The sequence below is a fragment of the Oncorhynchus gorbuscha genome, linkage group LG01 (assembly GCF_021184085.1).
Source record: "Oncorhynchus gorbuscha isolate QuinsamMale2020 ecotype Even-year linkage group LG01, OgorEven_v1.0, whole genome shotgun sequence".
NCBI classification, from domain to species: domain Eukaryota; kingdom Metazoa; phylum Chordata; class Actinopteri; order Salmoniformes; family Salmonidae; genus Oncorhynchus; species Oncorhynchus gorbuscha.
This window is the reverse complement of record NC_060173.1, coordinates 60,636,226-60,661,150: the sequence shown is the minus strand read 5'-3', so window position 1 is coordinate 60,661,150 and position 24,925 is coordinate 60,636,226. Positions and strand designations below refer to the sequence as shown.

General features: G+C 41.5%; 1 protein-coding gene across 1 annotated transcript in view; it reads right to left on the bottom strand.

Annotated features, from left to right (window-relative positions):
* mrpl23 (mitochondrial ribosomal protein L23) overlaps positions 1-24,925 on the bottom strand; it is a 107,254-nt gene that overhangs the window by 60,706 nt on the left and 21,623 nt on the right. Inside the window, exons 3-4 of the mRNA XM_046357931.1 lie at positions 7,663-7,745; positions 1,682-1,755 (exon numbers count right to left, since the gene is read on the bottom strand). Coding sequence (XP_046213887.1) covers positions 1,682-1,755; positions 7,663-7,745 — 157 coding nt within the window. The remainder of the gene's footprint in view (positions 1-1,681; positions 1,756-7,662; positions 7,746-24,925) is intronic.

Sequence of the window (24,925 nt, the reverse complement as noted above, 5' to 3'; positions counted from 1 at the left end):
TTTTATTGCCCCGTCATGCATACTCACACAGCTGATTATGCTGTGGGACTCGTTGCGAGGCAGACGCGTCACTGGACACACACGCTGTCACACACAACACCAGTCACACACACACTCACTCACTCTCTCTCTCTCGCTCTCTCTCGGGAAGTTCTGCTTGTTTCAGACAGACAAGAGGAAGTCTCCCCTCTAAAAGATTCATGGGCGTGCTTCAATTATGTATCTCCTTTCAAATTGTCCTGTTTAGACCACGTAAATTATTCATCCCTTCGTTGGTTCTCTGTGCTGCCTGTGACAGAGGGAGTGATAAACCAGCATCTACACCACTGTTGATTTACAATCTACTATCCCCCATACTATCAAGCAATGTCAATCTACAATCCTCCATTGGTCAGCTTCTCATTCTGTGCAATAAAGAAATAGCCTATTCCAAACAGACAGACAGTTGTAGGACGATAGATCCCAAATCCGTGCAATCCGTAGGAGTAGGCTACATAAAAAAAATGTTTAAAATAAAGTGTCGATAAACTATTATTTCTTCACATTATAAGCGCAGCGAAGCAACAAGACCATAAACCATATGTCCGAATGTTCGTTCCATAAAGCAATTAGGCACTGTACATACCAGACGTTTCATGTGACAGAAATTCAAATAGCAGTTTGAAATGTAGAAAGAGGGGAGATATAAAGATGCAACAACTGGCATGGGTTGATAATGACTAGGATAGGGCCTTTGGCTCCTGGACTATGAAATAAAGCTGATGTGAAAACCAATAGAACAATTGCATATGGAAGTCTTTATAAAACAATTGCCTCCATGTTTCTATGGTGGGATTTTGGCTACTTTGAAGCAAGGTAAGAAATGCCTCATAACATAAAAGTTTTACTTCAAGGTTTCAAAAAAATGAAGGACGTGTTTTTAAAATGCCTACTGCCTCCAGCTCATTGCAAAGTGGTGTGTGAAGTGCTCAGTCTGCCTACCGTTGCCTATGCACTTGAATGACGAATGGGAAGTAGTCATCAATAACAAGCTGACAAAAAAAAGTTGCTCTTTTTAATCGTGGCATTCAAAGCGGTTTTAAAAACTGATTGCATATAGAATTGTTGCGCAATGATTGGGCTTATAAAATCAGGTTTCACTCCAGCAGTACACAGGAGCAGAAAGCGCTGGGCCAGTTAGTCCAGACGATAACCTTACCTCTGGCTCTATACTTCCTGTAATAAGTCTGGCATGTAACGAGAGACGACTTTTTGACCCCTGGGCCGGCCGGCCAGACAGGGAGAGAGAGAGAGAGAAGCAGGGCAGGTCTGTGTGTAGGAGTCTATGTCGAAGCACCAGGTGTGTGTGTGCGTGCATGGGAGGGGTGGGGGTGGGGGTGGGGGGGGATAGACACACTGAAAACAGGGCTGGGACTTAAGGTACTGAGCCACAATAAGGTGAGGGGGTTTGAGTGCTCTCCCCTTCAAAGCTTATCTGCCTTGGGGCACTCTTGGGGAAAAAAAGCCCTCACCCTCCTCACCCCTCTTACAGTCCCTCGACCTCCCAAAGACTAGCCTCTACAAAAGACAAAAGAGGGCTTAGAGGGGCAAAAGCACCCTGTCCTACTGACTGTTCTCTTTAATAACCCCCCCCCAATAAAAGTGTGTGTGAGCTAGAGAGTGTGTGCGCGCCGTAACTCACCAGCTGAACGTAGGCCACTTTATAATCCGGTCTCTTCACTTTCTGGTTGAGGTGGTTTCTCTTCTTATTCGTACCTGTGAGATGAAGCGAGAGAGAAAGCGAGAGAGACAGAGCGAGAGAGACAGAGCGAGAGAGACAGAGCGAGAGAGACAGAGCGAGAGAGAGCGCTGTGGTTGGTAAAAAGTATCAACCAAGTAGAATCGAGGAGATAGTTCCCTACTTAAGCCAATTGTTGTCTTTTGTAACGGCAAAACATGCCAACGACTAGAGGTTTGGCTAGAGTAGAAATGTAGAAGGTGCCTGTGTGGTTGTAAAATAGAGCAGACCCTGGTCCTGTTGACTGAGGAATGCAGGTGAACCTCTTACTTCCCCAGTCGGTGGTAATGACCTCATGCCTATCAGAGAGAGGAAAAACAACCACATCCAAAAGAGAGGGACTGCTGCTGTAGATTAGAGTAAGCTTCATCTATTATGGAAGGATGTTGCATCTTGCTGTTGATGACGCTGTGCGTCAATGTTTCAACTGTAGGCCTATAAACTATTAGCAGAACTATGGAAGAGTATTTTGTTTTTTTTATTAGGATCGCCAATTAAGTGGCTACTGTTCCTGGGGCCCAAACAGGAAACAAAACACAACAAATAAAATATATAAAACACTACATAATACAATGTTAAAAAAAACGATACAAAATACATAAAAATGTCTCTTCGTAGTCCCCGTCAGGCCGTAAGGCGTTCTTTAAAAAAATAAAATGCTAGCTTGAGTTACCTGGGGTGGCAGAGAGTTCCATGTAGTCATGGCTCTATTTAACACTGTGTGTTTCCCAGCCTCTGTTCTGGGACCTGGGGACTTTGAAGACACCTCTGTCTACATGTCTGGCATGGTGCCGATGAGGGTCCGAACTGCGAGCCAACTGCTTGAACAGACATTTCAGTACCTTTAACCCATCAGCACCTTCGCACAAAGACCAACAGTGATGCAGTCAGTCTCTCCTCCGCTTTGACCCAGGAGAGACTGACATGCATACATACCACTGACATTCGTCCTCTGTGTACATCTAAATGCTGCACTGTTCTGGGCCAACTGAAATTTTCCTATGTCCTTTGGCGCACATGACCACACATCTGGGCAGTAGTCCAGAAGTGACAAAACTAGGGCCTGTAGGACCTGGCTGGTTGATTTACATGTCATGAAAGCAGAGCAACGCCCTACCACGGACAGACCTCTTACCATTTTAGCAACCATTGAATCTATGTGTTTTGACTATGACAGCTTGCCATCTAGGGTTAGTCTACACTTGCTCAACTGCCACATTATTCAGTAATAGATCTAGATGAGGTTTAGGGTTGAGTTAGTGATTTGTCCTAAAAAAACAATGTTTTTAGTTTGAGATATTTATCACCAGCCTATTGCAATTTACCATTCTAAAACTGACTGGAGCTCTAAGTTAAGGATGTTAGAGGAAGTGTACCTATTAAACCCACCAAAATGTCTGGACTTTTCAAACATATACTGCCATCATTTCTGTAAGAAACATGGAGAGAAAATTTACGATGACTCTCTCATGTGAAGTATTATGACATTACATAAAACATTGTTTTAGAAGATATACAAATATTTGATAAAATGTGTAAAGTCCAAACTGGGCTTCATGGGTACCGAACGCACCATTTAAGCCCATGGGTGTTCTAAATACGCCCACCTCATTTCAAAACTTTTTTAAAAAACGTGCAAACTTAAATTAATTCTATTAATCTAAAGTTATTAATATAAACTGATCATGACTATTCATCATCAAAGTATCACTCATAACGGGGGGGGGGGTCCAATCGTATCCATAGAGTGAACTTAGGGGTTTGTTCTTGCCAACCATTACACACCGGATTCAACTAGAGACTTCAATCAAGACATGAGTAGATGAATCAAGTTTGTTATTGCTTGGTTAAAAAAAAAAAAAACTGTCACCGACACTGGCCCTAAGTGGGATGAGAAGCCATTTACAAAGACCATAAAACACAACTTTCAATTACTTATCTGAAGCTGATTCACATTTGCTGTACTGCTATTCTTGTTCATTAGTTCAACGATGCCCCCACCCAAACAATGCCCCCACCACGTCCAATAGTCATATTCTTGTCTTTCATTTGTTTTCATTGTCGTCACCTACTTGTAGGCCTTTGTTCCAGATGTCACTGAACCCTGATCTTATTCTTCTCTCTCTGCATCAACGACTAGTTGTCCACTCCAAGACGTTTGAGTGGGTACGGAGGTTTCTAATTGTTGCTAATCTGGGTAAAGGCACCATGGCTAGACAAATAAAAATGCACAGCTGTCATTTGTGTGTTTTAATCGAATTATGAACAAATAAACAATTTATGCTCATGTTCATTGAATAGTAGGGATATCAAAACACTATCCCATGTGTTTCAATGCAAACCCGGCTTAACAGGAGCATACCGGGCTTAACAGGAGCATACCGGGCTTAACAGGAGCATACCGGGCTTAACAGGAGCATACCGGGCTTAACAGGAGCATACCGGGCTTAACAGGAGCATACCGGGCTTAACAGGAGCATACCGGGCTTAACAGGAGCATACCGGGCTTAACAGGAGCATACCGGGCTTAACAGGAGCATACCGGGCTTAACAGGAGCATACCGGGCTTAACAGGAGCATACCGGGCTTAGCAGGAGCATACCGGGCTTAGCAGGAGCATACCGGGCTTAACAGGAGCATACCGGGCTTAACAGGAGCATACCGGGCTTAACAGGAGCATACCGGGCTTAACAGGAGCATACCGGGCTTAACAGGAGCATACCGGGCTTAACAGGAGCATACTGGGCTTAACTGGAACAACCGTGAATTGGGTTGAAAAAGACAGAATAGCAAAATCAAATCATAAAATATTTGGACACCAATGGTTTGGGGTATAAAAATACACGATATACAATATTATGCTAAGTTAATAATGATCATATGGAACTAGATATAGGAGAAGGAGTGCCTTTTGTGCTACCCTATCCTTTTTGTGGTAGGGTAGCACAAAAAGTCCTCTGGAGATAAAAATGTCAAATTAACAACAACAAAAATATATATACGTATATATTTAAAACAATGCAAGGTTAACTTAACAGTCAAATAAGACAATGCATAAAAAAATGTAAGCTGTGAATGCCTGAAATCTATTATCTTGTTGTAGTTAACCAAGTTATTACTACTGTGTGACTGAAATGAAGGCACAACTGCTAGCAATTCCAATTGTCAAGAAATAGTAAATAATGCCAATGAAATATGCTATCATGTGCATATATCAGTACATTCATCTCTTCATTTTACATAGAGTATGATCACTTATCTGAAAAGGTACACAAAATATGTTTCTCAGCATCGCCACAACCTTTTTTTCCGCTTTGAAATTGAAAAACTCACATTTAACTGCCACTAACTTAACAATGAAACATCTGACTGGCTTATGGATAACAACCAGATGAATTGGTTGAAACATTAAAACAGCAGAATTTTTTTCTTTCTTTGGATCAAAAGATTGAAGTGGGCCTAATAGGTACACTTACCCTGTCTTTTACTGTCGTAGCTGACGTGTATACGGTTGAGTGGTAAGCGTACATAGACACGCAGGCTTTATGAAAATAAACGGCCCAAGTAGACTGCCCTGCGGGACACCACATTCAACTGGATTCGCATGAGAGAGGCTTTTATTAAAGAGAACCCTCTGTGTTCTATTAGATAAGTAACTCTCAATCCATAATAAGGCAGATGATGTAAATCCACAACACTGACATTTTTCAGAAATAGGTTATGATCAATGATAGCAAAAGCTGAACTGAAATCTAACAAAACAGCTCTCACAAAATTCCTATCAATAAAAGCTGACCAAAGCAAATCCCCATGTTCTCACAAACACAAAAGAACAACTAAACAACCCAACAAGCCATTTGTGGGCTTTTGCACCTTTAGAACGCCTGTTTAAACATTAGCCTGATCTTCCAGCCATCAGGCAACTGATAACTTCCGTTACCATGGGAACAATTTATGACATGAAAAACGAGGGAAACATTCCACTACAGTGTGTGTGTGTGTGTGTGTGTGTAATGATCACCAGCCAGGCAGCCCACAGCTCAGGGAAAGCCCTTACCAGGGTCGTAAAACGCCCCCATCACAACCCCTACCTATGTGGAAGCCCCCCGTGTGGGTGTGAAAGACAGGTGAGAGTAAGTGTAGAGGGGGGAACCTTCGCCCCCAACTCAGAGTCAGGTGACACACACACAGGTCAGCTAAGTCCCCATGATGGTGTTGTTTGCCATATCCCCCCTACCCCAAGTTGGACCACTACATTCACCCCATCCTACCACACAAAGGCGCATGCATGCACACACAAACTATTTTTTTGAAGGGGGATTGTGGTTTGGCAGCCGACTACCACGTTACAAATCCCAATGCCGGAGGGGTAGCCATGGCAACGCCTTCCAAAATACCCGAGCCCGCCTGCCGCCCAGGGAGAGAGAGAAGGGGTCATTTGCGTCTCTCTCTCTCTCTCGTTCCCCGCTTTAGGCTGCCAATGGCATGGAACCCCTGACGCAGGCAGGGATACCTTCTCTGACGCACCTCGGGATCGCCTGGGCCCCCCTCGCCAGCTCAGTTATTTTTTTCTTTCCTTCTCTCGCTCTCCCCTTTCTCCCCCCCTTGCCTTTAACGCAGCTCTCGTAAAGAGAGGTCTAATGGGTTCTTTTCCATATTACGTAGGCTTGGCGTCTCGCTGTCTCCCTCTGCCGCTCTCTCTCTCTGGGGTTCTCTCTCTCTCTCTGTCTTTCTCTGCCCCAAAGAGAGAGGGGGCTCCTCTTGGCCCTCCAAGCCCAGCAGCACGCCTTCCTTCGCTGGCCCTCCCTGCATCACCACAATCGCTCCGGTCTCCAGGCCTCTCTTTCTGCTGCTCTCACTTTTTCTCTCTCCCTCCCTCCTTCCTGCCAGGAGCTAGCAAATTCGTAGCCCCGTAAAAGAGCCTCTAAACAGCCCATGCTAACCCTAAATGTTTCCTCCCCCATGAAATGCCAAGATAATAATTTAGTCAAATCATATAACCCCTCTCTGTGGCTTTGTGATCATCTAAACTTTAGAAGGGGAGAATGGGAGAGAGGGATGGATGGAGCGAGGGGTAAGGTTGTGTAACCCTGCTTGGCTTTTAGGCCCTTGAGGCCCTTGAGAAAAGTGTGTGTGTGTGTGTGTGTGTGTGTGTGTGTGTGTGTGTGTGTGTGTGTGTGTGTGTGTGTGTGTGTGTGTGTGTGTGTGTGTGTGTGTGTGTGTGTGTGTGTGTGTGTGTGTGTGTGTGTGTGTGTGTGTGTGTGTGTGTGTGTGTGTGTGTGTGTGTGTGTGTGTGTGTGTGTGTGTTACGCCTTGGAGCAGGAGGACGAATGCAGGGGCACCTTGGGACAGCTGTAGGCCGGAGTGCTACAGCAGCAGATTCTGTGATAAGCAGCTGTGGTGGAAAGTCCAGCCAGGCACGCTAACCGCAATCACTGCTAACTGCTAAACAACTCCTGCTTATCAATGGATACTCGATAGCTAAACATGCTAACGGCCGCAAAAACACTTGTCACTGCTCGTCAATGGATAAAAAGATTACCTAGATAGCTAACCACAAAAAAACGATTTCCCTCACTGCAATAGGTTAATATGCTAACAACCTAAAAACCCGCTCTTCTTAACAAATTAAAATAATACCTCTATAGCTAACTGCTAAGAACACTCCTCTCACTGTTAATGAATTAATAAATGGGGTTAGCTAAACATGCTACCCACTGCAAAACATACCATTTTACAAATGGTCAAAGTTATTATCCCCAAGGTGAAAATGGTCTTGGATTGTGCTCAAAATAAACTTGTTTGTCACTTTCTTTTTTTTTCTCTCTTTTTTTTAAATACGTATTTTCCCTTGATTGACATATGGTATGTTTAATGGTACTCACAGTATTGTATCCTTGTGCGGACAGCTCCCACTGGAACGTTGTAAATCTTCTCCAGGTAGTTCCTCACGTCACATTTGGTCATTCTGTCCACAGGTCATGAACAGGCAAAAAGAGAGGAGCCCGAGGGGGGAGGGAAAATAAATCAACAGCGTTAGCCTATGGAAGATAACACCCAGGTGAAGTGGCCTATTTCTACAGACCAAACATCAGTTTCACGACAAGTAGAGCGATATGGTCCACAGATATAGGACAGACTTCTTTTTTGACATGTGGCTTAGGCCTACACAAAGCAAACTCTTAATGTAGACCTGGGTATTCTTCCTTAGGGTACATTAAGGAAAAACAAACAGTCCCGTTTTCTTCCATTTTGTGCCTACTGAACAAGACCCAGCACTCAAAAGTAACTACTGGCCCCACTCATTTACATTACAATGCTAACAGTCTAACATGATAAAAACCTGGGTGTTTATGACCTTGCATAGGCTAGTTTGAATACACCACATTAACCCACCATTTCACCAGTAGTGGTCCAAACAAAGTGGAAACACAATGTCCCTTCGAGTGCAGTGCAGTCAGTGTTCGCCAAAACCCCAGCTTCTTATTTTTTACTTTAGTTTATTCAGTAAATATTTTCTTCACTCTTTCATGAACTGCATTATTGGTTAAGGGCTTGTATAAGTAAGCATATCACGTTAAGGTCTCCACTTGTTGTACTACTCGGCGCATGTGACAAATACAATTGTATTTATCTCCAAATCAACATGGATCTCTTTCAGGGAGGGGAAGACATAGGGACTGAAACGTCTTCGGGCTAGAATAGCAGAGCGGTCCGAGTCAAGGGACAATGGCAATTCAGAAAAAAAAGGAAAAAAAAGTGTGAACAAACACATTTAGGATCATTTATTTATGGGGACCCAGAACAGTCTCCTTCGAGATGCAACACACAGATGCGCCTCCGTTTCCATTCCTCCTTCCCCTAATCCCTCCATCCTGTGTGTGTGCCAGAGGTTAGTGAAGCAGAGTAGAGTGGAATTAGGAGAGGAGAGAAAGAGAAGCGAGGCAGAGAAAGAGGGGTTAGAGAAGGAGAGAGAGAGAGAAAGAGTGAGTTAAGAGAGTGGGAGAGGGCACTTGAGAAGATGAGGGAGAGAACGAGAGGATTTCCTAGAAAGCGGAGGGAGAGAAAGTGTGTGAGTGGAGAGAGGGGGGGGGGGGGGTTGGGGAATAGAGTCCTCTCAGGGTCATTAGAGCGAGAACACTGATCCTGATTAAAGAGAGGAACATTCTCTTAATCCCTGCTGTCACACACTCCAATTATCCTCCTGCCACACACGCACACACTCACCCACTCAGAGCGGCAAGGAATTTCACTCAAGCAACAGCGCCCCCTCTGATAGACAAGATAAAAACAACAAACTCATACAAGTGCAGCGATAAAGGTAGACGATAGGAAGAGTCAACACTCCACAAACCAAACTGACAAAAGGGTGCAGTGACTCAGAGCTCAAGCCTACTGCTGCTCAAGTAATGCAGTCCTCACGACAACATCGCCGGAGACTCCAGAAACAGAAGGAGCCTTTCACACTTTTCTCCACCACTCCCAGGAAAGAACAAATACCTGTCTTAAGGCAGCTGTCAAGGCTGAATGCATCATTAGATGCTGCTATATTTATACACAAACACACGGCATTCCCCCACAGTAACACTATCCCACGGATGATGGAAGCTTTCCACCCAGGCAAGGGCATCAGAAGGGCATCAGATAACGTCGGGGATGGTCGGAGTATGTGGAGCAGGTTGGAGACGTCGGGGGACATTGGCATGCCAGGCTTTTTTATGGATCTAAAAAGGGCTGAGGAGGTGGGTGTGGAAAAAGGGGAGTGGCAGGGGCATGGCAATGGCCACGGTGGGCTGAATATTAGAGACTATTTTAAAGGCCCTCATCTTGGTGGTGTAAAGACATTTTTGCATGTTTAAGCCTATTTACTGCAATTCTACAAATTTCTCCATGGAGCTGAGAGAAAATGTTGCCATTTGAAAGCAAATTCTCTCAGATTCTACATACTCTGCCATGGAGCTGAAATCAGTTTTAAAGCTAATTTCCTGCAATTCTAGGCACTGTTTGGACTTAGGCGTCCCTAAAAAATGCTTAGGCTGCCCGCCCAAGGATTAAAAAAAAATCCCTATGTTAGGCCTCGGGGGGATTAAAAAAGTTGTATTGTTTCGTATTGTTTTGGCCATAAATCTGATATTAAAGTTGAGTCAACGGGAAATGGAGGCGAGTGTAATCGATGCAGCTTCCTGTGAGAGAACAGAAGGGAACATTGTGAACTTTGGGTCTTTGTCTCATGGTCTTTGTTTCCTACTAGAGTAACATATTTTGGTGGATAGATAACAGTTCAGCTATATCAAATATGGCAGTGGAATTTTGCTCTGCCCTGAGTACCTCTGAAATACCCCCTCATGTGCATTTCATCGGTAGGCCTATGATCTCATGAGTCTTCAAGTACCCCCTGTGGAAAGGCCTAATACCCCTGGTTGGGAACTACTGAGTGAGGGGATTAGTCTTAGATGGAGAGGTAGGGATGCAAAACTCCTGGTAATTTCCCAAACTTTTCAGAAAATGTTCAGAAAAGTAATTCAGCAATTACATTTATACAAGCAAGTTGTTTTCTATTGGATACTTTATTTTTAGTAAATATGGTAAGCTGCTAGCATTGTGATGACTGGTCTAATTTATGAACAAAGCCAGAGAGTGGATATGTCCATTTCATACAACTACACCTAGAAGTCCAGCATCCCGGATTCGCCTCTTCACTGTTGACTGTTGACATTGGTGTTTTGCGGGTACTATTTAATGGAGCTGCCAGTTGAGGACTTGTGAGGTGTATGTTTCTCAAACTAGACACTAATGTACTTGTCCTCTTGCTCAGTTGTGCACCGGGGCCTCCCACTCTTCTTTCTATTCTGGTTAGAGTCAGTTTGCACTGTTCTGTGAAGGGATTATTACACAGCATTGTACGAGATCGTCAGTTTCTTGGCAATTTCTCACATTGTATAGCCTTCATTTCTCAGAACAAGAATAGACTGATGAGTTTCTGAAGAAAGGTCTTTGTGTCTGGCCATTTTGAGCCTGTAAATGGAACCAACAAATGCTGATGCCCCAGATACTCAACTGGTCTAAAGGCCAGTTTTATTGCTTCTTTAATCAACGCGGCAGTTTTCAGCTGTGCTAACGTAATTGCCAAAGGGGTTTCTAATGATCAAATAGCCTTTTAAAATGATAAACTTGGATTAGCTAACACAACGTGCCATTGGAACACAGGAGTGATGGTTGCTGATAATGTGCCTCTGTACGCCTATGTAGACACTCCAATAGACATCAGCAGATTCCCAGCTACAATAGTCAATTACAACATTAATGTCTACACCGTATTTCTGATCATTTTTATGTTATTTTAAAAAGGACAGAAAATGTGCTGTTCTTTAAAAAACAAGGATAATTCTAAGTGACCCCAAACTTTTGAACGGTAGTGTACATATTACCTCACATTGATTGTGTACCGGTACTTCTTGTACATAGGCTCTTTTTTTATTTAGCTTGTGAAAGGCTACCTGAAAAGTTTGATCAAAGTTATACAATTTAAAAGACAATGCTACGAAATACTAATAGAGTGTATGTAAAAACTTCTGCTCCACTGGGAATGTAATGAAAGAAATAAAAGCTGAAAGAAATCACTCTATTATTCAGAAATTTCACATTCTTAAAATAAAAGTGGTTATCCTAACTGACCTAAGACCTTTTACTAGGACTAAATGTTAGGAATTGTGAAAACTGAGTCTAAATTTATTTGGCTAAGGTGTATGTAAACTTCCGACTTCAACTGTATATAATTGGTCCACGGTACCGGCCTTTATCCTGTCTGGGAATGGGATTACGCTAGCAGAACCCATCGCCAACAGCCAGTGAAATTGCAGGGTGCCAAATTCAAACAGAAATCTAATAATTCAAATTTCTCAAACATACAAGTATTAGGCACCATTTTAAAGATCAACTTCTCGTTAATCCAACCACAGTGTCCGATTTAAAAAAGGCTTTACAGCGAAAGCAAACCAAACGATTATGTTAGGTCACCACCAAGTCACAGGAAAACACAGCTATTTTTCCAGCCAAAGAGAGGAGTCACAAAAATCAGAAAGAGATAAAATGAAATCACTAACCTTTGATGATCTTCATCAAATGACACCAATAGGACTTAATGTTACACAATACATGTGTGTTTTGTTCAATAAAGTGCATATTTATATCCAAAAATCTAATTTTACATTGGCGTCTTATGTTCAGTAGTTCCAAAACATGCAGTGATTTTGCAGAGAGCCACGTCAATTTACAGAAATACTCATAATAAACATTGATTAAAGATACAACTATTATACATGGAACTTTAGATAAACTTCTCCTTAATGCAACCGGTGTCAGATTTTTAAAAACTTTACGGAAAAAGCATATCATGCAATAATCTGAGTACGGCACTCAGAGACCAAAACAGCCAAGCAACTATCCGCCATGTTGTGGAGTCACATTAGTCAGAAATAGCATTATAAATATTCACGTACCTTTGATGATCTTCATCAGAATGCACTCCCAGGATCATTTATGACCAAATAACTCCTTTTGTTAGGGCGTTTGGAAAACAAATCCAAACACGCATGCAAGTCCAGCGGAAAGGTCGGACGAAAAGTTCAAAAAGTTATATTACAGGTCGTAGAAACATGTCAAACGATGTATAGAATCAATCTTTAGGATGTTTTTAACAAATCTTCAATAATGTTCCAAACGGAGAATTCCTTTGTAGAAAAGTAATGGAACGCGAGGAAACTCATATGACCACGCGTCGCGAGCTCGTAGCAATCTGCCAGACATCTGGCTCAATCCCCTCTCATTCAGCCCCCCTTCACAGTCGAAGCCTGAAAAAAGGTTCAAAAGACTGTTGACATCTAGTGGAAACCTTAAGAGGTGCAAAATTACCCCACAGACACTATATATTGGAATGGCAATGAGTTGATAAACTACAAACCTCAGATTTCCCACTTCTTGGTTGGATTTTTCTTAGGTTTTCACCTACCATATGATTTCTGTTATACTCACAGACATCATTCAAACAGTTTTAGAAACTTCAGAGTGTTTTCTGTCCAATATTAATAATAAAATGCATACATTAGCATATGGGACTGAGTAGCAGGCAGTTTACTCTGTGCATGCTTTTCATCCAAGTGAAAATGCTGCCCCCTAGCCCAAACAGGTTATTTCACGCTCAGAAAACAGGAAGGTGCTTGGTCGGAAATCAAAGGATACCGGTTAAGGTATTAAACCCTACATCCCTCATGGGTGTACTTCTACTGTACACCTTTTCTTTCTGTCTCCATCTATCTAGTTATCCATCCATCCATCCATACATCCATCCCGCTCTTGCTTTCTACTGGTTACTACTGTGGGGATCTTTTTCAGCGGCAGGGACTGGGAGACAAGTCAGGATGTAGTCAAAGATGAACGGAGCACAGTACAGAGATCTTTGATGAAAACCTGCTCCAGAACGCTCAGGACCTCAGACTGGGGTGAAGGTTCACCTTCCAACAGGACAACGACCATAAAGCACACAGCCAAGACAAGACTGGCTTCAGGAGCAACGCTCCCCATCAAACGTGACAGAACTTGAGAGGATCTGCAGAAGAATGGGAGAAACTCCCCAAATACAGGTGTGCCAAGCTTGTAGCATCATACCCAACAAGACTCAATACTGTAATCGCTACCAAAGGTGCTTCAACAAAGTACTGTTTAAAGGGACTGAATTAGACGTCGACCAATTATGATTTTTCAACGCCGATACCGATTATTGGAGGACCCAAAAGATCGATACCGATTAATTAGACTATTTTTATTTATTTATTTGTAAAAATGACAATTACAACAATACTGAATGAACACTTATTTTAACTTAATATAATACATCAATAAAATCAATTTAGCCTCAAATAAATAATGAAACATGTTCAATTTGGTTTAAATAATGCAAAAACAGTGTTGGAGAAGAAAGTAAAAGTGCAATATGTGCCATGTCAGAAAGCTAACGTTTCAGTTCCTTGCTCAGAACATAACATATGAAAGCTGGTTGTTCCTTTTAACATGAGTCTTCAATATTCCCAGGTAAGAAGTTTTAGGTTGTAGTTATTATAGGAATTATAGGACTATTTCCCTCTATACCATTTGTATTTCATTAACCTTTAACTATTGGATGTTCTTATAGGCACCTTAGTATTGCCAGTGTAACAGTATAGCTTCCATCCCTCTACTCGCTCCTCCCTGGGCTCGAACCAGCAACACAACGACAACAACTACAAGAAGGCTCAGATAGTAACATTTGAAACGCTATTAGCGCGCACCCCGCTAACTAGCTAGCCATTTCACTTCGGATACACCAGCCTCATGTCGGGAGTTGATAGGCTTGAAGTCATAAACCGTGCAATACTTGACGCACAACGAAGAGCTTCTGGCAAAACACACAAAAGTGCTGTTTGAATGAATGTTTACGCGCCTGCTTCTGCCTACCATCGCTCAGTCAGATACTTGTATGCTTGTATGCTCAGTCAGATTATATGCAACGCGGGACACGCTAGATAATATCATCAACCATGTGTAGTTAACTAGTGATTATGATTGATTACTTTTTATAAGATAAGTTTAATGCTAGCTTGCAACTTACCTTGGCTTACTGCATTCGCGTAACAGGCAGTCTCCTTGTGGAGTGCAACGAGAGAGAGGGGCAGGTTGTTATTGCATTGGACTAGTTCACTGTAAGGTTGCAAGATTATATCCCCCGAGCTGACAAGGTGAAAAACTGTTGTTTTGCCCCTGAACGAGGCAGTTAACCCACCGTTCCCAGGCCGTCATTGAAAATAAGAATGTGTTCTTAACCTTTTGTGACTAGGGGGCAGAATTTTCATTTTTGGAAAAATAACAGGATATTTTGTCAGGACAAGATGCTAGAATATGCATATAATTGACATCTTAGGATAGAAAACACTAAAGTTTCCAAAACTGTAAAAATATTGTCTGTGAGTATAACAGAACTGATATTGCAGGCGGAAGCCTGAGAAAAATCCAATCCGGAAATGCCTCATGTTTTGAAAGGTCTGCGTTCCAATCCGTCCCTATTGAGCAGTGAATGGGCTATCAATCAGATTACTTTTTCTCCGTATTCCCCAAGGTGTCTACAGCATTGTGACGTAGTTTTACGCATTTATGTTGAAGAATACCCGTAAGTGGCTACATTGCACAAGTGGTCACCGGATGGCTCTCAGAGTGATTCTCGCGTAAAATACAGAGGTAGCCATTATGCCAATCGTTCCTACTGAAAAACCAATTGTCCCGGTGGATATATTATTGAATAGATATTTGAAAAACACCTTGAGGATTGATTATAAACAACGTTTGCCATGTTTCTGTCGATATTATGGAGCTAATTTTGAATATTTTTCGGCGTTTTCTTGACTGCAATTTCCGGGCGATTTCTCAGCCAAACGTGAAGAACAAACGGAGCTATTTCGCCTACAAAAATAATATTTTTGGAAAAAAAGGAACATTGGCTATCTAACTGGGAGTCTCGTGACTGAAAACATCCGAAGCTCATCAAAGGTAAACGATTTAATTTGATTGCTTTTCTGATTTCCTTGACCAAGTTAACTGCTGCTAGCTGGACAAAATGCTATGCTAGGCTATCGATAAACTTACGCAAATGCTTGTCTAGCTTTGGCTGTAAAGCATATTTTGAAAATCTGAGATGACAGGGTGATTAACAAAAGGCTAAGTTGTGTCTCAATATATTTCACTTGTGATTTTCATGAATAGGAATATTTATGTCCGTTGCGTTGTGCTAATTAGTGTCAGTCGATGATTAGTAACTCCCATCCCGGGTCCGGGAGCGTAGAGGTTAATTGATTTGCCTAGTTAAATAAAAAGGTATAAAAAAAATATATTATAATATATATAATAATATATAAAGTTAAAAAAAAAAATAATAATAATAATAATAATAATAATAGGCGGCCAAAAATATCGATTTCCGATTGTTATGAAAACTTGCAATCGGCCCTAATTAAATCGGCCATTCCGATTAAATCGGTCGACCTCTAGTTTGAATACTTATGTAAATGTGATATTTTATAAATTAGCTAAAAGGTCATGTGTGTAGATTGATGAGGATTTTTTTTTATTTTAAGCAATTTTAAAATAAGGCTGTAAACTAACAAAATGTGGATAAAGTAAAGCGGTCTGAATGAGAGGTTGACCGATTAATTAGGGCCTATTTCAAGTTTTCATAACACTCGGTAATCAGCATTTTTGTACGCCAATTATATTGCAATCCACGAGGAGACTTTGTGGTAGGCTGACCACCTGTTATGAGAGTGCAGCAAGGAGCAGGGTACGTTGCAAGCTAGCATTAAACTTATCTTATAAAAAAAAATCTAGCAATCTTAACATAATCACTAGTTAACTACACATGGTTGATGATATTACTAGTTTAACTAGCTTGTCCTGCGTTGCATACAATCAATGCGGTGCCAGTTAATTCATCATTGAATCACAGCCTACTTCGCCAAACGGGTGATGATTTAACAAAAGAGCATTCGTGAAAAAAGAACAATTGTAGCGCCAACGTCACAAGTTAACCATAAACATCAATGCCTTTCTTAAAATAAATACACAAGTATATATTTTTTTACCTGCATATTTAGTTAAAATAAATTAATGTTAGCAGGCAATATTAACTAGGGAAATGGTATCACTTCTCTTGCATTCAGTGCAAGCAGAGTCAGGTTACATGCAGCAGTTTGGCTCGTTAGGAACTGTGTGAAGACCATTTCTTCCTAACGAAGAACGTAATTAATTTGCCAGAGGTTTACGTTATTATGACATAACATTGAAGGTTGTGCAATGCAACAGCAATATTTTGTTCAATAAAATACAGAACGGTCCTGTTTTTCACTAAATGAATAAACATTTTGTTTTCGAAATGATAGGTCATTAATATGGTCAAACTAAGGCTTGTATTTCTGTGTGTTTATTATATTATAATTATGTCTATGATTTGATATTTGATAGACTGCTCTGACTGAGCTGTGGGAGGCAGCAGCAGGCTCATAAGCATTCATTCAAACAGCACTTTCCTGCGTTTGCCAGCAGCTCTTCGCAATGCTTGAAGCACAGTGCTGTTTATGACTTCAAGCCTATCAACTCCCGAGATTAGGCTGGCAATACTATAGTGCCTATAAGAACATCCAATAGTCAAAGGTAAATGAAATACAAATGGTATAGAGAGAAATAGGCCTATAATAACTACAACCTAAAACGTCTTACCTGGGAATATTGAAGACTCATGTTAAAAGGAACGACCAGCTTTCATATATTCTCATGTTCTAAGCAAGGAACTTAAACGTTAGCTTTTTTACATGGCACATATCGCACTTTTACTTTCTTCTCCAACACTGAGTTTTTGCATTATTTAAACCAAATTGAACATGTTTCATTATTTATTTGAGACCAAATTGATTTTATCTATGTATTAGTTTAAGTTCAAATAAAAAAAAGTGTTCAATTCAGTATTGTTGTAAATGTCATTATTACAAATAAACAAATGTATTAAATATATATTTTTTAAAAAGCTTTTTTTTTTAAGTCCTCCAATAAATCGATATCAGCATTGAACAATCATAATCGATTGCCCTCTAGTCTGAATACTTTCCGAAGGCACTGTGCATGGTGTAATTTACTAATGGTCCTTAACTAACCCCATAGGGATATTGAATATCAAACCAAATTGAACATGGGCATTACAATCGGGTCAAGTGCAGCTGAGATCTGAATGTTTACTTGGGTGCTGCAAGATGTGGGCATGTGGGTCGGATTAAAATAAACCCAACCCAAGGAAAACTGTTACGGTATCACTTCATTCCGCGATACCATTTTTCTATCATCTCGCAAATCTTTGTTTTGGACGAGACGGACATTGTGACCAAAATGATCCTATTTACACTTTATAGTCAATGTTGACACTATAATAAATGTGTAGGCCATTTTCAAAACGAGAAGTAGCTTTATAGGAGAAGTTTCTTTTTAACCTGTTAATACTCTAGGGGCAGTATTTCATTTTTGGATAAAAAGACATGCCCGTTTTAAGCGCAATATTTTGTCACGAAAAGATGCTCGACTATGCTTGGAATTGATAGTTTTGGAAAGAAGACACTCTGACGTTTCCAGAACTGTAAAGATTTTCACTGTGAGTGCCATAGAACAGAATCTACAGGCAAAACCAAGATGTTTGAGTGACCAGGAAATCAACAGGATTTCTGGAGGCACGTTTTCCATGATCTCCTTATATGGCTGTGAATGCGACAGGAATGAACGGACACTTCCTATCGTTTCCCCCAGGTGTCTGCAGCATTGTGACGTATTTGTAGGCATATCATTGGAAGATTGACCATAAGAGCCTACAATTACCAAGTGTCCCGCACGGTGTCTGCGTGGAAATTGGTGCGCAAAAGTCAGGTACCAGTATTTTTCCATCCGAATCAGAGAAGAATGCACGCTTCCAGGGAAGGGATATGACAAAACACCTTGAGGATTGATTCAAACAACGTTTTCCATGTTTCAGTCGATATTATGGAGTTAATTCTGAAAAAAGTTTGACGTTTAGGTGACTGAATTATCGGTTAGTTTCGGTAGCCAAATGCATAGTAACAAAACGGAACGTTGTGTCCTACACAAGCATCTTTCAGGAAAAACTGGACATCTGCTATGTAACTGAGAGTCTCCTCATTGAAACATCTGAAGTTCTTCAAAGGTAAATTATTTTATTTGATCCCTTTGCTGGTTTTTGTGAATGTTGCGTGCTAAATGCTAACGCTAAATGCTAAGCTAGCTATCACCACTCTTACACAAATTATTGATTTTCTCTGGTTCTAAAGCATATTTTGAAAATCTGAGACGACAGGATTGTTAAGAAAAGGATAAGCTTGAGGATAGGCATATTTATTTCATTTAATTTGCAATTTTCAGAAATCGCTAATTTTGCGTTATGGTAATGAGCTTGAGGTTGTAGTCACGATCCCGGATCCGGGATGGGGCGGACTAAGAGGTTAAAGGGGCAGTTGAACATTTGTCTCACTAAGTGAATCAAATATCTGAGGGTACACATTGTGCTTGACTAAGCATGGATCACCCTAAAAACCTTTTATTCATGAATTGTCATTATTTATCATTGAAACACTATTACGCAAAATACTTTAATTGTGCTCAAAAATGTATTTTTGTAAATGTGCTCCTTGTGCCCTGCACACACAAACAAAGTCTGAACCGTGACAAAGACCAACACAATAAACAGGGCACAACTCAAAAACATGAAATACCAAGAGACTAAGGGAGGGTTTGTACAGAGGGAAGACATGAAACCTGAGATGAGGAGAGAAAGTTAACAATTGATAGATGACATTAGGGATGTCCTTCTTGAGGAGAAAGGCAGCAGTTCACACTTCATGCCATTATATAAAAGGTAAGATGGTAACAAGGTCTCCACACACACACACACACACACACACACACACACACACACACACACAGATGTGGAAAACTCAGTTTGAAATATTATGCCGAGTCATCATTTAGGAGGATACATGAAACAGCGAAGGTGAGGCACAAAATGATTTGTAGTGACATTTCCTACAGAGAAAACTGCAAATAAGCTATGAGAGAAGTCATGAAGTATACAGACAAGATGAAAGGCAGTGGCACTACAAAACCTTTTTTGGGAGCGCAAAGCAGCCAATTGAGGTGGATTTAATGAAGAGGTCCACCTGCATTATCTCTAGTTTAATATACATAAACTATTATGCTCAATCGTTTAACTTTCAGTGTTTGTCACTACATTACTACATCATTTAGCTATTTGATTTAGAATTTTAGGACCCTTTTATGTATCAAAATATTTTTGAATAATTTTTGATAAAATATTGATTTTGCCCATTACTACTAAAGCCCATAGAAATGCGTGAAAAACGGCCTCCCGGGTGGCGCAGTGGTTAAGGGCGCTGTACTGTCATCTGTACTGCAGCGCCAGCTGTGCCATCAGAGTCCCAGGCTCTGTCGTAACCGGCTGCGACCGGGAGGTCCGTGGGGCGACGCACAATTGGCCTAGCGTCGTCCGGGTTAGGGAGGGCTTGGTCGGTAGGGATGTCCTTGTCTCATCGCGCACCAGCGACTCCTGTGGCGGGCCGGGCGCAGTGCGTGCTAACCAAGGTTGCCAGGTACACGGTGTTTCCTCCGACACAGCGGTGCGGCTGGCTTCCGGGTTGGATGCGCGCTGTGTTAAGAAGCAGTGCGGCTTGGTTGGGTTGTGTATTGGAGGACGCATGACTGTCAACCTTTGTCTCTCCCGAGCCTGTACGGGAGTTGTAGCTACTATCTTGTCTCATCGCTACAACAATTGGATACTATGAAAAAAATTCACAGAAAAAAAAAAACACATACATGGTAAAAAGGACAGTCCAAAAATAAGTGTCTGTCCTAAATCTAGGAGATTACACATTATCGTCGTGTTCGTCCCATTAGTATGTAGCCAAAACGGTTCGGACGCTACCAAACAGAAGTTGGCACATCAACATTACTGAGTTCAGAAGAGTTTCCTGACACTTGTGGGGGTCGTAGAGCAAAACGGAGAACACCATTGTGTGTGAGAGTGTCCTCATTTCATAGACTGGTCATAATGGTTGAGGCCAAACCGTTCGGTTGCTACAGATGTTTTTGTGAGAATACCGTTTTTTCGGGATGTCTCATGGTCTGAGAAACACTGCTCTAGCTCTGCCACCTTTCACCGCAGATGCGGAAGTCCTGGATTGAGGACTTCGGTGCAATGAGACCGTTCCAATGCAACAACAAAAAAACAGATCTCTAGCTTAAACTGACAGATTTTGATAGAGATTGTTATGTCATTTAGATTGATGCACAGGTAGTTCTATTAAGATTAAATACCTAAATACATCGTAGAGATCCTATAAAATTACTAGAGGGGCTATGTTATAAACCCTCAAAGTTCCAGAATTAGGTGAAAATGGCAGCCATATTGGTCAGGGAGAAACCAGTGTAATTGGCATGAATGGCAGTGCAGGCATATTCCGATCAAAAATTGTGCAGTAAAATCCTTCCATCAACTGATTTCAGCCAGTGTATGGCTGTGGATTGACTGCCTTGTTTGAATGGAATTCTGGCATATTGGCAGGTAATTTGAAACATTTATGGAATAATTTCTCTAAAACTGTCTGGCTGGCTTGCTAACAGACATACGGTGCAGATACATACTTCAAATTCCTTATTTTACACAATATCTTATCACAGCACTGGCAAACCATAGTTGACCAACTCCCTGACCAAAATTGCTGACCTTTATCCTATCATAAGAAGGTTCATGTCCATTATAGTATTCTAATTCCAAATTATACGGAACACATAGTGTATTGTCTATGTTGTGAGCAACAGACATTTATCTCAACCCCCCCACCCGACCCCAAAGAAACACTCACATTGAACTGCACAAGACATGAGTCCACTAAGTGTGTGTGTGTGTGTGTGTGTGTGTGTGTGTGTGTGTGTGTGTGTGTGTGTGTGTGTGTGTGTGTGTGTGTGTGTGTGTGTGTGTGTGTGTGTGTGTGTGTGTGTGTGTGTGTGTTTATCCTGAAATCTGAAGCCAGTCACCGTTGTCTTACACAAGAATGTGTATGCAAAACTAGAAACCCAACGATGGCGCTGGAGAAAAGGAAGAGATACTTCAAGACCACAAAATGACTCAACGAACTCTCAAAATGACAAGAGAAACCAAACGACCTCAGCACTAAGGAAGCGAGAGAGAAACACTCCCCGGTTGTTTTGAGCCAGTGAAAGTGCCAAGGAAGGATTAGGAGACGGCTGTGTAGTTTGAGAAACGTTTGCAGAGCATTTGGGAAGTGTATAATAATAACGCGAGGAGCAGAGAGAACGAGTTGAGTTCCGTCCTGTGAGTCCACAGAATAAAATAGGACCTCTATGGGTGTGTTGATTTCAGGCCCCAGGTGCTTGGCAGACAAAGCAAACCTTGTGTTCGTCCTGAGAAAAACTCAATTAAAGCACTCAAGAAAGGCTCACTACAAAAACGCAACTAACTACGGCCACAAACACAATCAACACTTTATTGTAGTGACGGCACAGTAGTCACAGGATTTCGGCTGGGGGAAAAAAGGTAAAAGCTGATATTGGGGGGGGGGGGGGGGGCATTGCGAAATAATGCATTTTAGCCTAATAATGAAATACCAGTTGATGTTGTAGCTGCCAAAAACAGCTCAAACAGGTGTTTGATTCTGCTGGAGTGAAACGTGCTTTAATAAGCCCAAACAGTGTGCAACATTTTTTTAAAGAAATCGCGTGTAAAAAAAAAAAAAAACGTTTTAAAAACAATGGCCACAATTATAAAGGAAACATTTAATTGTTAGAATCCAGAACATTTTACTGCATGTCTTACCTTGCTTCAAAGTAGCCTAGCCAAAATCCAACCAAACGTGCAGGTTTTTATTTTCGAAAAACGTACATATGCCATTGAAACCATTAGCCGTTTCCTCTCATGTTCTATTGGTTTTCAAATAAATATATTTCTTTAATTGTCCAATAGCCAAAAGCACAATCCTAGTCATATTAGCAGCCCACCATGCTAGTTGTTGTATATTTACATGTCCCCTCTTTCAAAATGTTGAATGGATATTTTCATCTCTGTCACATGAAACCGCTCACAAGGATATTTCCACACTAATTCGATTATGATACAAACATTCGCGCGTAGCCTTCTGCCTTGTGCGCATTGCTGCGCTTATAACTTCAAGTTTACCCCTAAAAAATAAATATTGTTTAGCACCATTTTTACATACTGACCTGTTGCATGAGCCGCATTGCTTTTTTAAAATGTTGGATGTAGGCATGTTGTATGAATTTTAGATCTATCATCCCACAACTGTCCCAGGGTCTGTTTGGAATAGGCTACTTCTTTCTTGCACAGAGCAACAAGCTGACCAATAAAATAGGTAAACTTTTCTATATTGGGGAAGTAGATTGACATAGACCCGTTATATGACTGGAAACCTTAGCAGAATATTTTTTAATACAACAAAAATGACAGGGTAGCCAATTCTGCTGACACTGACAAACAGATCAATAAAAACTATTTTGTGTGATCATTTATTAGGCCTTGGAAAAAGGGGGAGACAAATACAACGACGGTAATCTAACCTGGAATCAAATCAAATGTTATTTGTCACATGCAACGAATACAACAGGTGTAGAGACCATACAGTGAAATGATTACTTTACAAGCCCTTAATCAACAATGCAGATAAGAAAAATACCTACAAAAAAAAAAGAAAAACAAATAATTAAAGATAGCGAGACTATATACAGGTGGTAGCGGTACAGAGTCGATGTGCGGAGGTACTGGTTAGTCGAGTTAATATATGTGGGTAGAGTTATTAAAGTAACATAGATAATAACAGAGACTATCAGCAGTGTAAGGGGGGGGGAGGGCAGAGGGCAATGCAAGCAGTCTGGGTAGCCATTTGATTAGATATTCAGCAGTCTTATGGCTTGGGGGTAAAAGCTGTTTAGAAGCCTCTTGGACCTAGACTTGGCGCTCCGGTACCGCTTGCCATGCGGAAGCAGAGAGAACAGCCTTTGCCAATTTTTGGGGCATTCCTCTGACACCGCCTGGTATAGAGGTCCTGGATGGTGGAAAGCTTGGCCACAGTGATCTACTGGGCCGTTCGCACAACGCTCTTTAGTGCCTTGCGGTCGGAGGCTGAGCAGTTTCCATACCAGGCAGTGATGCAGCCAGGATGCTCTCGATGTTGCAGCTGTAGAACGTTTTGAGGATCTGAGGTTTGGAACATTATAGTTTGTTGGTGATATGGACACCAAGGAACTTGAAGTTCTCAACCTGCTCCACTACAGCCCCATCGATGAGAATGTGGCATGCTCGGTCCTCCTTTTCCTGTAGTCCACAATCATCTCCTTAGTCTTGACCACGTTGAGGGAGAGGTTGTTGTCCTGACACCACACGGCCAGGTCTCTGACCTCGTCCCTATAGGCTGTCTCGTCGTTGTCAACAGCTTACCACTGTTGTGTCATCGGCAAACTTAACGATGGTGATGGAGTCGTGCCAGACCGTGCAGTCATGAGTGAACAGGGAGTGCAGGAAGAGGAAAGTAAAAAAACAGTAAATATGCACACTCATATGACCGATCTCCGCTGGTGCCAATACTTTTTGCTCAATTAAGTTGAGAATTCTGATAATGAAAAGACTCCAGTCTGTCTTCTCATTTGTTTTCCAAACTGTTTTTCCACTTCTGACTGTAGGCTATGCGATTTAGAACAATCCACAGCTTCTTTGATCCTCTGTGGTCAAATCATGCTTTCTGGTGTAGTAGCCTATTTTGAATGATTTAATTAATTTCTGTACAGACAGGAGTACACTAATTTGGCTATACAATTTTGGCATTTTAATGCAATTTACTTTAGGGAAGCTTCCTAGCCTAATATGCTGCTCCGCCTATGCATCTTCAAATTCCAGTAAGAATTATGCACGCCGTTGCATTTGAGCTCCATGTTCTGTTAAGATGAAATAGCATAAACTAAATGTGATTTCTGTCATTCTGAGAACTGTAGGTGGACGTCCTAATCAGGTCACGAAACCAATGCATATGGGTCTGGTAAATGTCTGAAATGTCCTGTAAATAAAAGATGCTGCCGGTCAATTGTCCGGCGCCACTTTTTCCAAATGGAAACCCTGAGTAGCCATCAATATCATGGACATTAGGTGATCCGGGGAGATTATAGGTGTGTGTGTGTGTGTGTGTGTGTGTGTGTGTGTGTGTGTGTGTGTGTGTGTGTGTGTGTGTGTGTGTGTGTGTGTGTGTGTGTGTGTGTGTGTGTGTGTGTGTGTGTGTGTGTGTGTGTGTGTGTGTGTGTGTGTGTGTGTCTGAAGAGGATCAACAAGGTGTAGTAAACACACTTTTTTTTTGGTGGAGGTACAGCAATCATGTGCCTCTCCCTGGCCCAGGAAAAGGCCCCAGGGGGGAAAAAAACAAACAAATAAAAAACATTTCACCCACACACAGACCGGCCTTTTAAAACAAGCACCCTGGA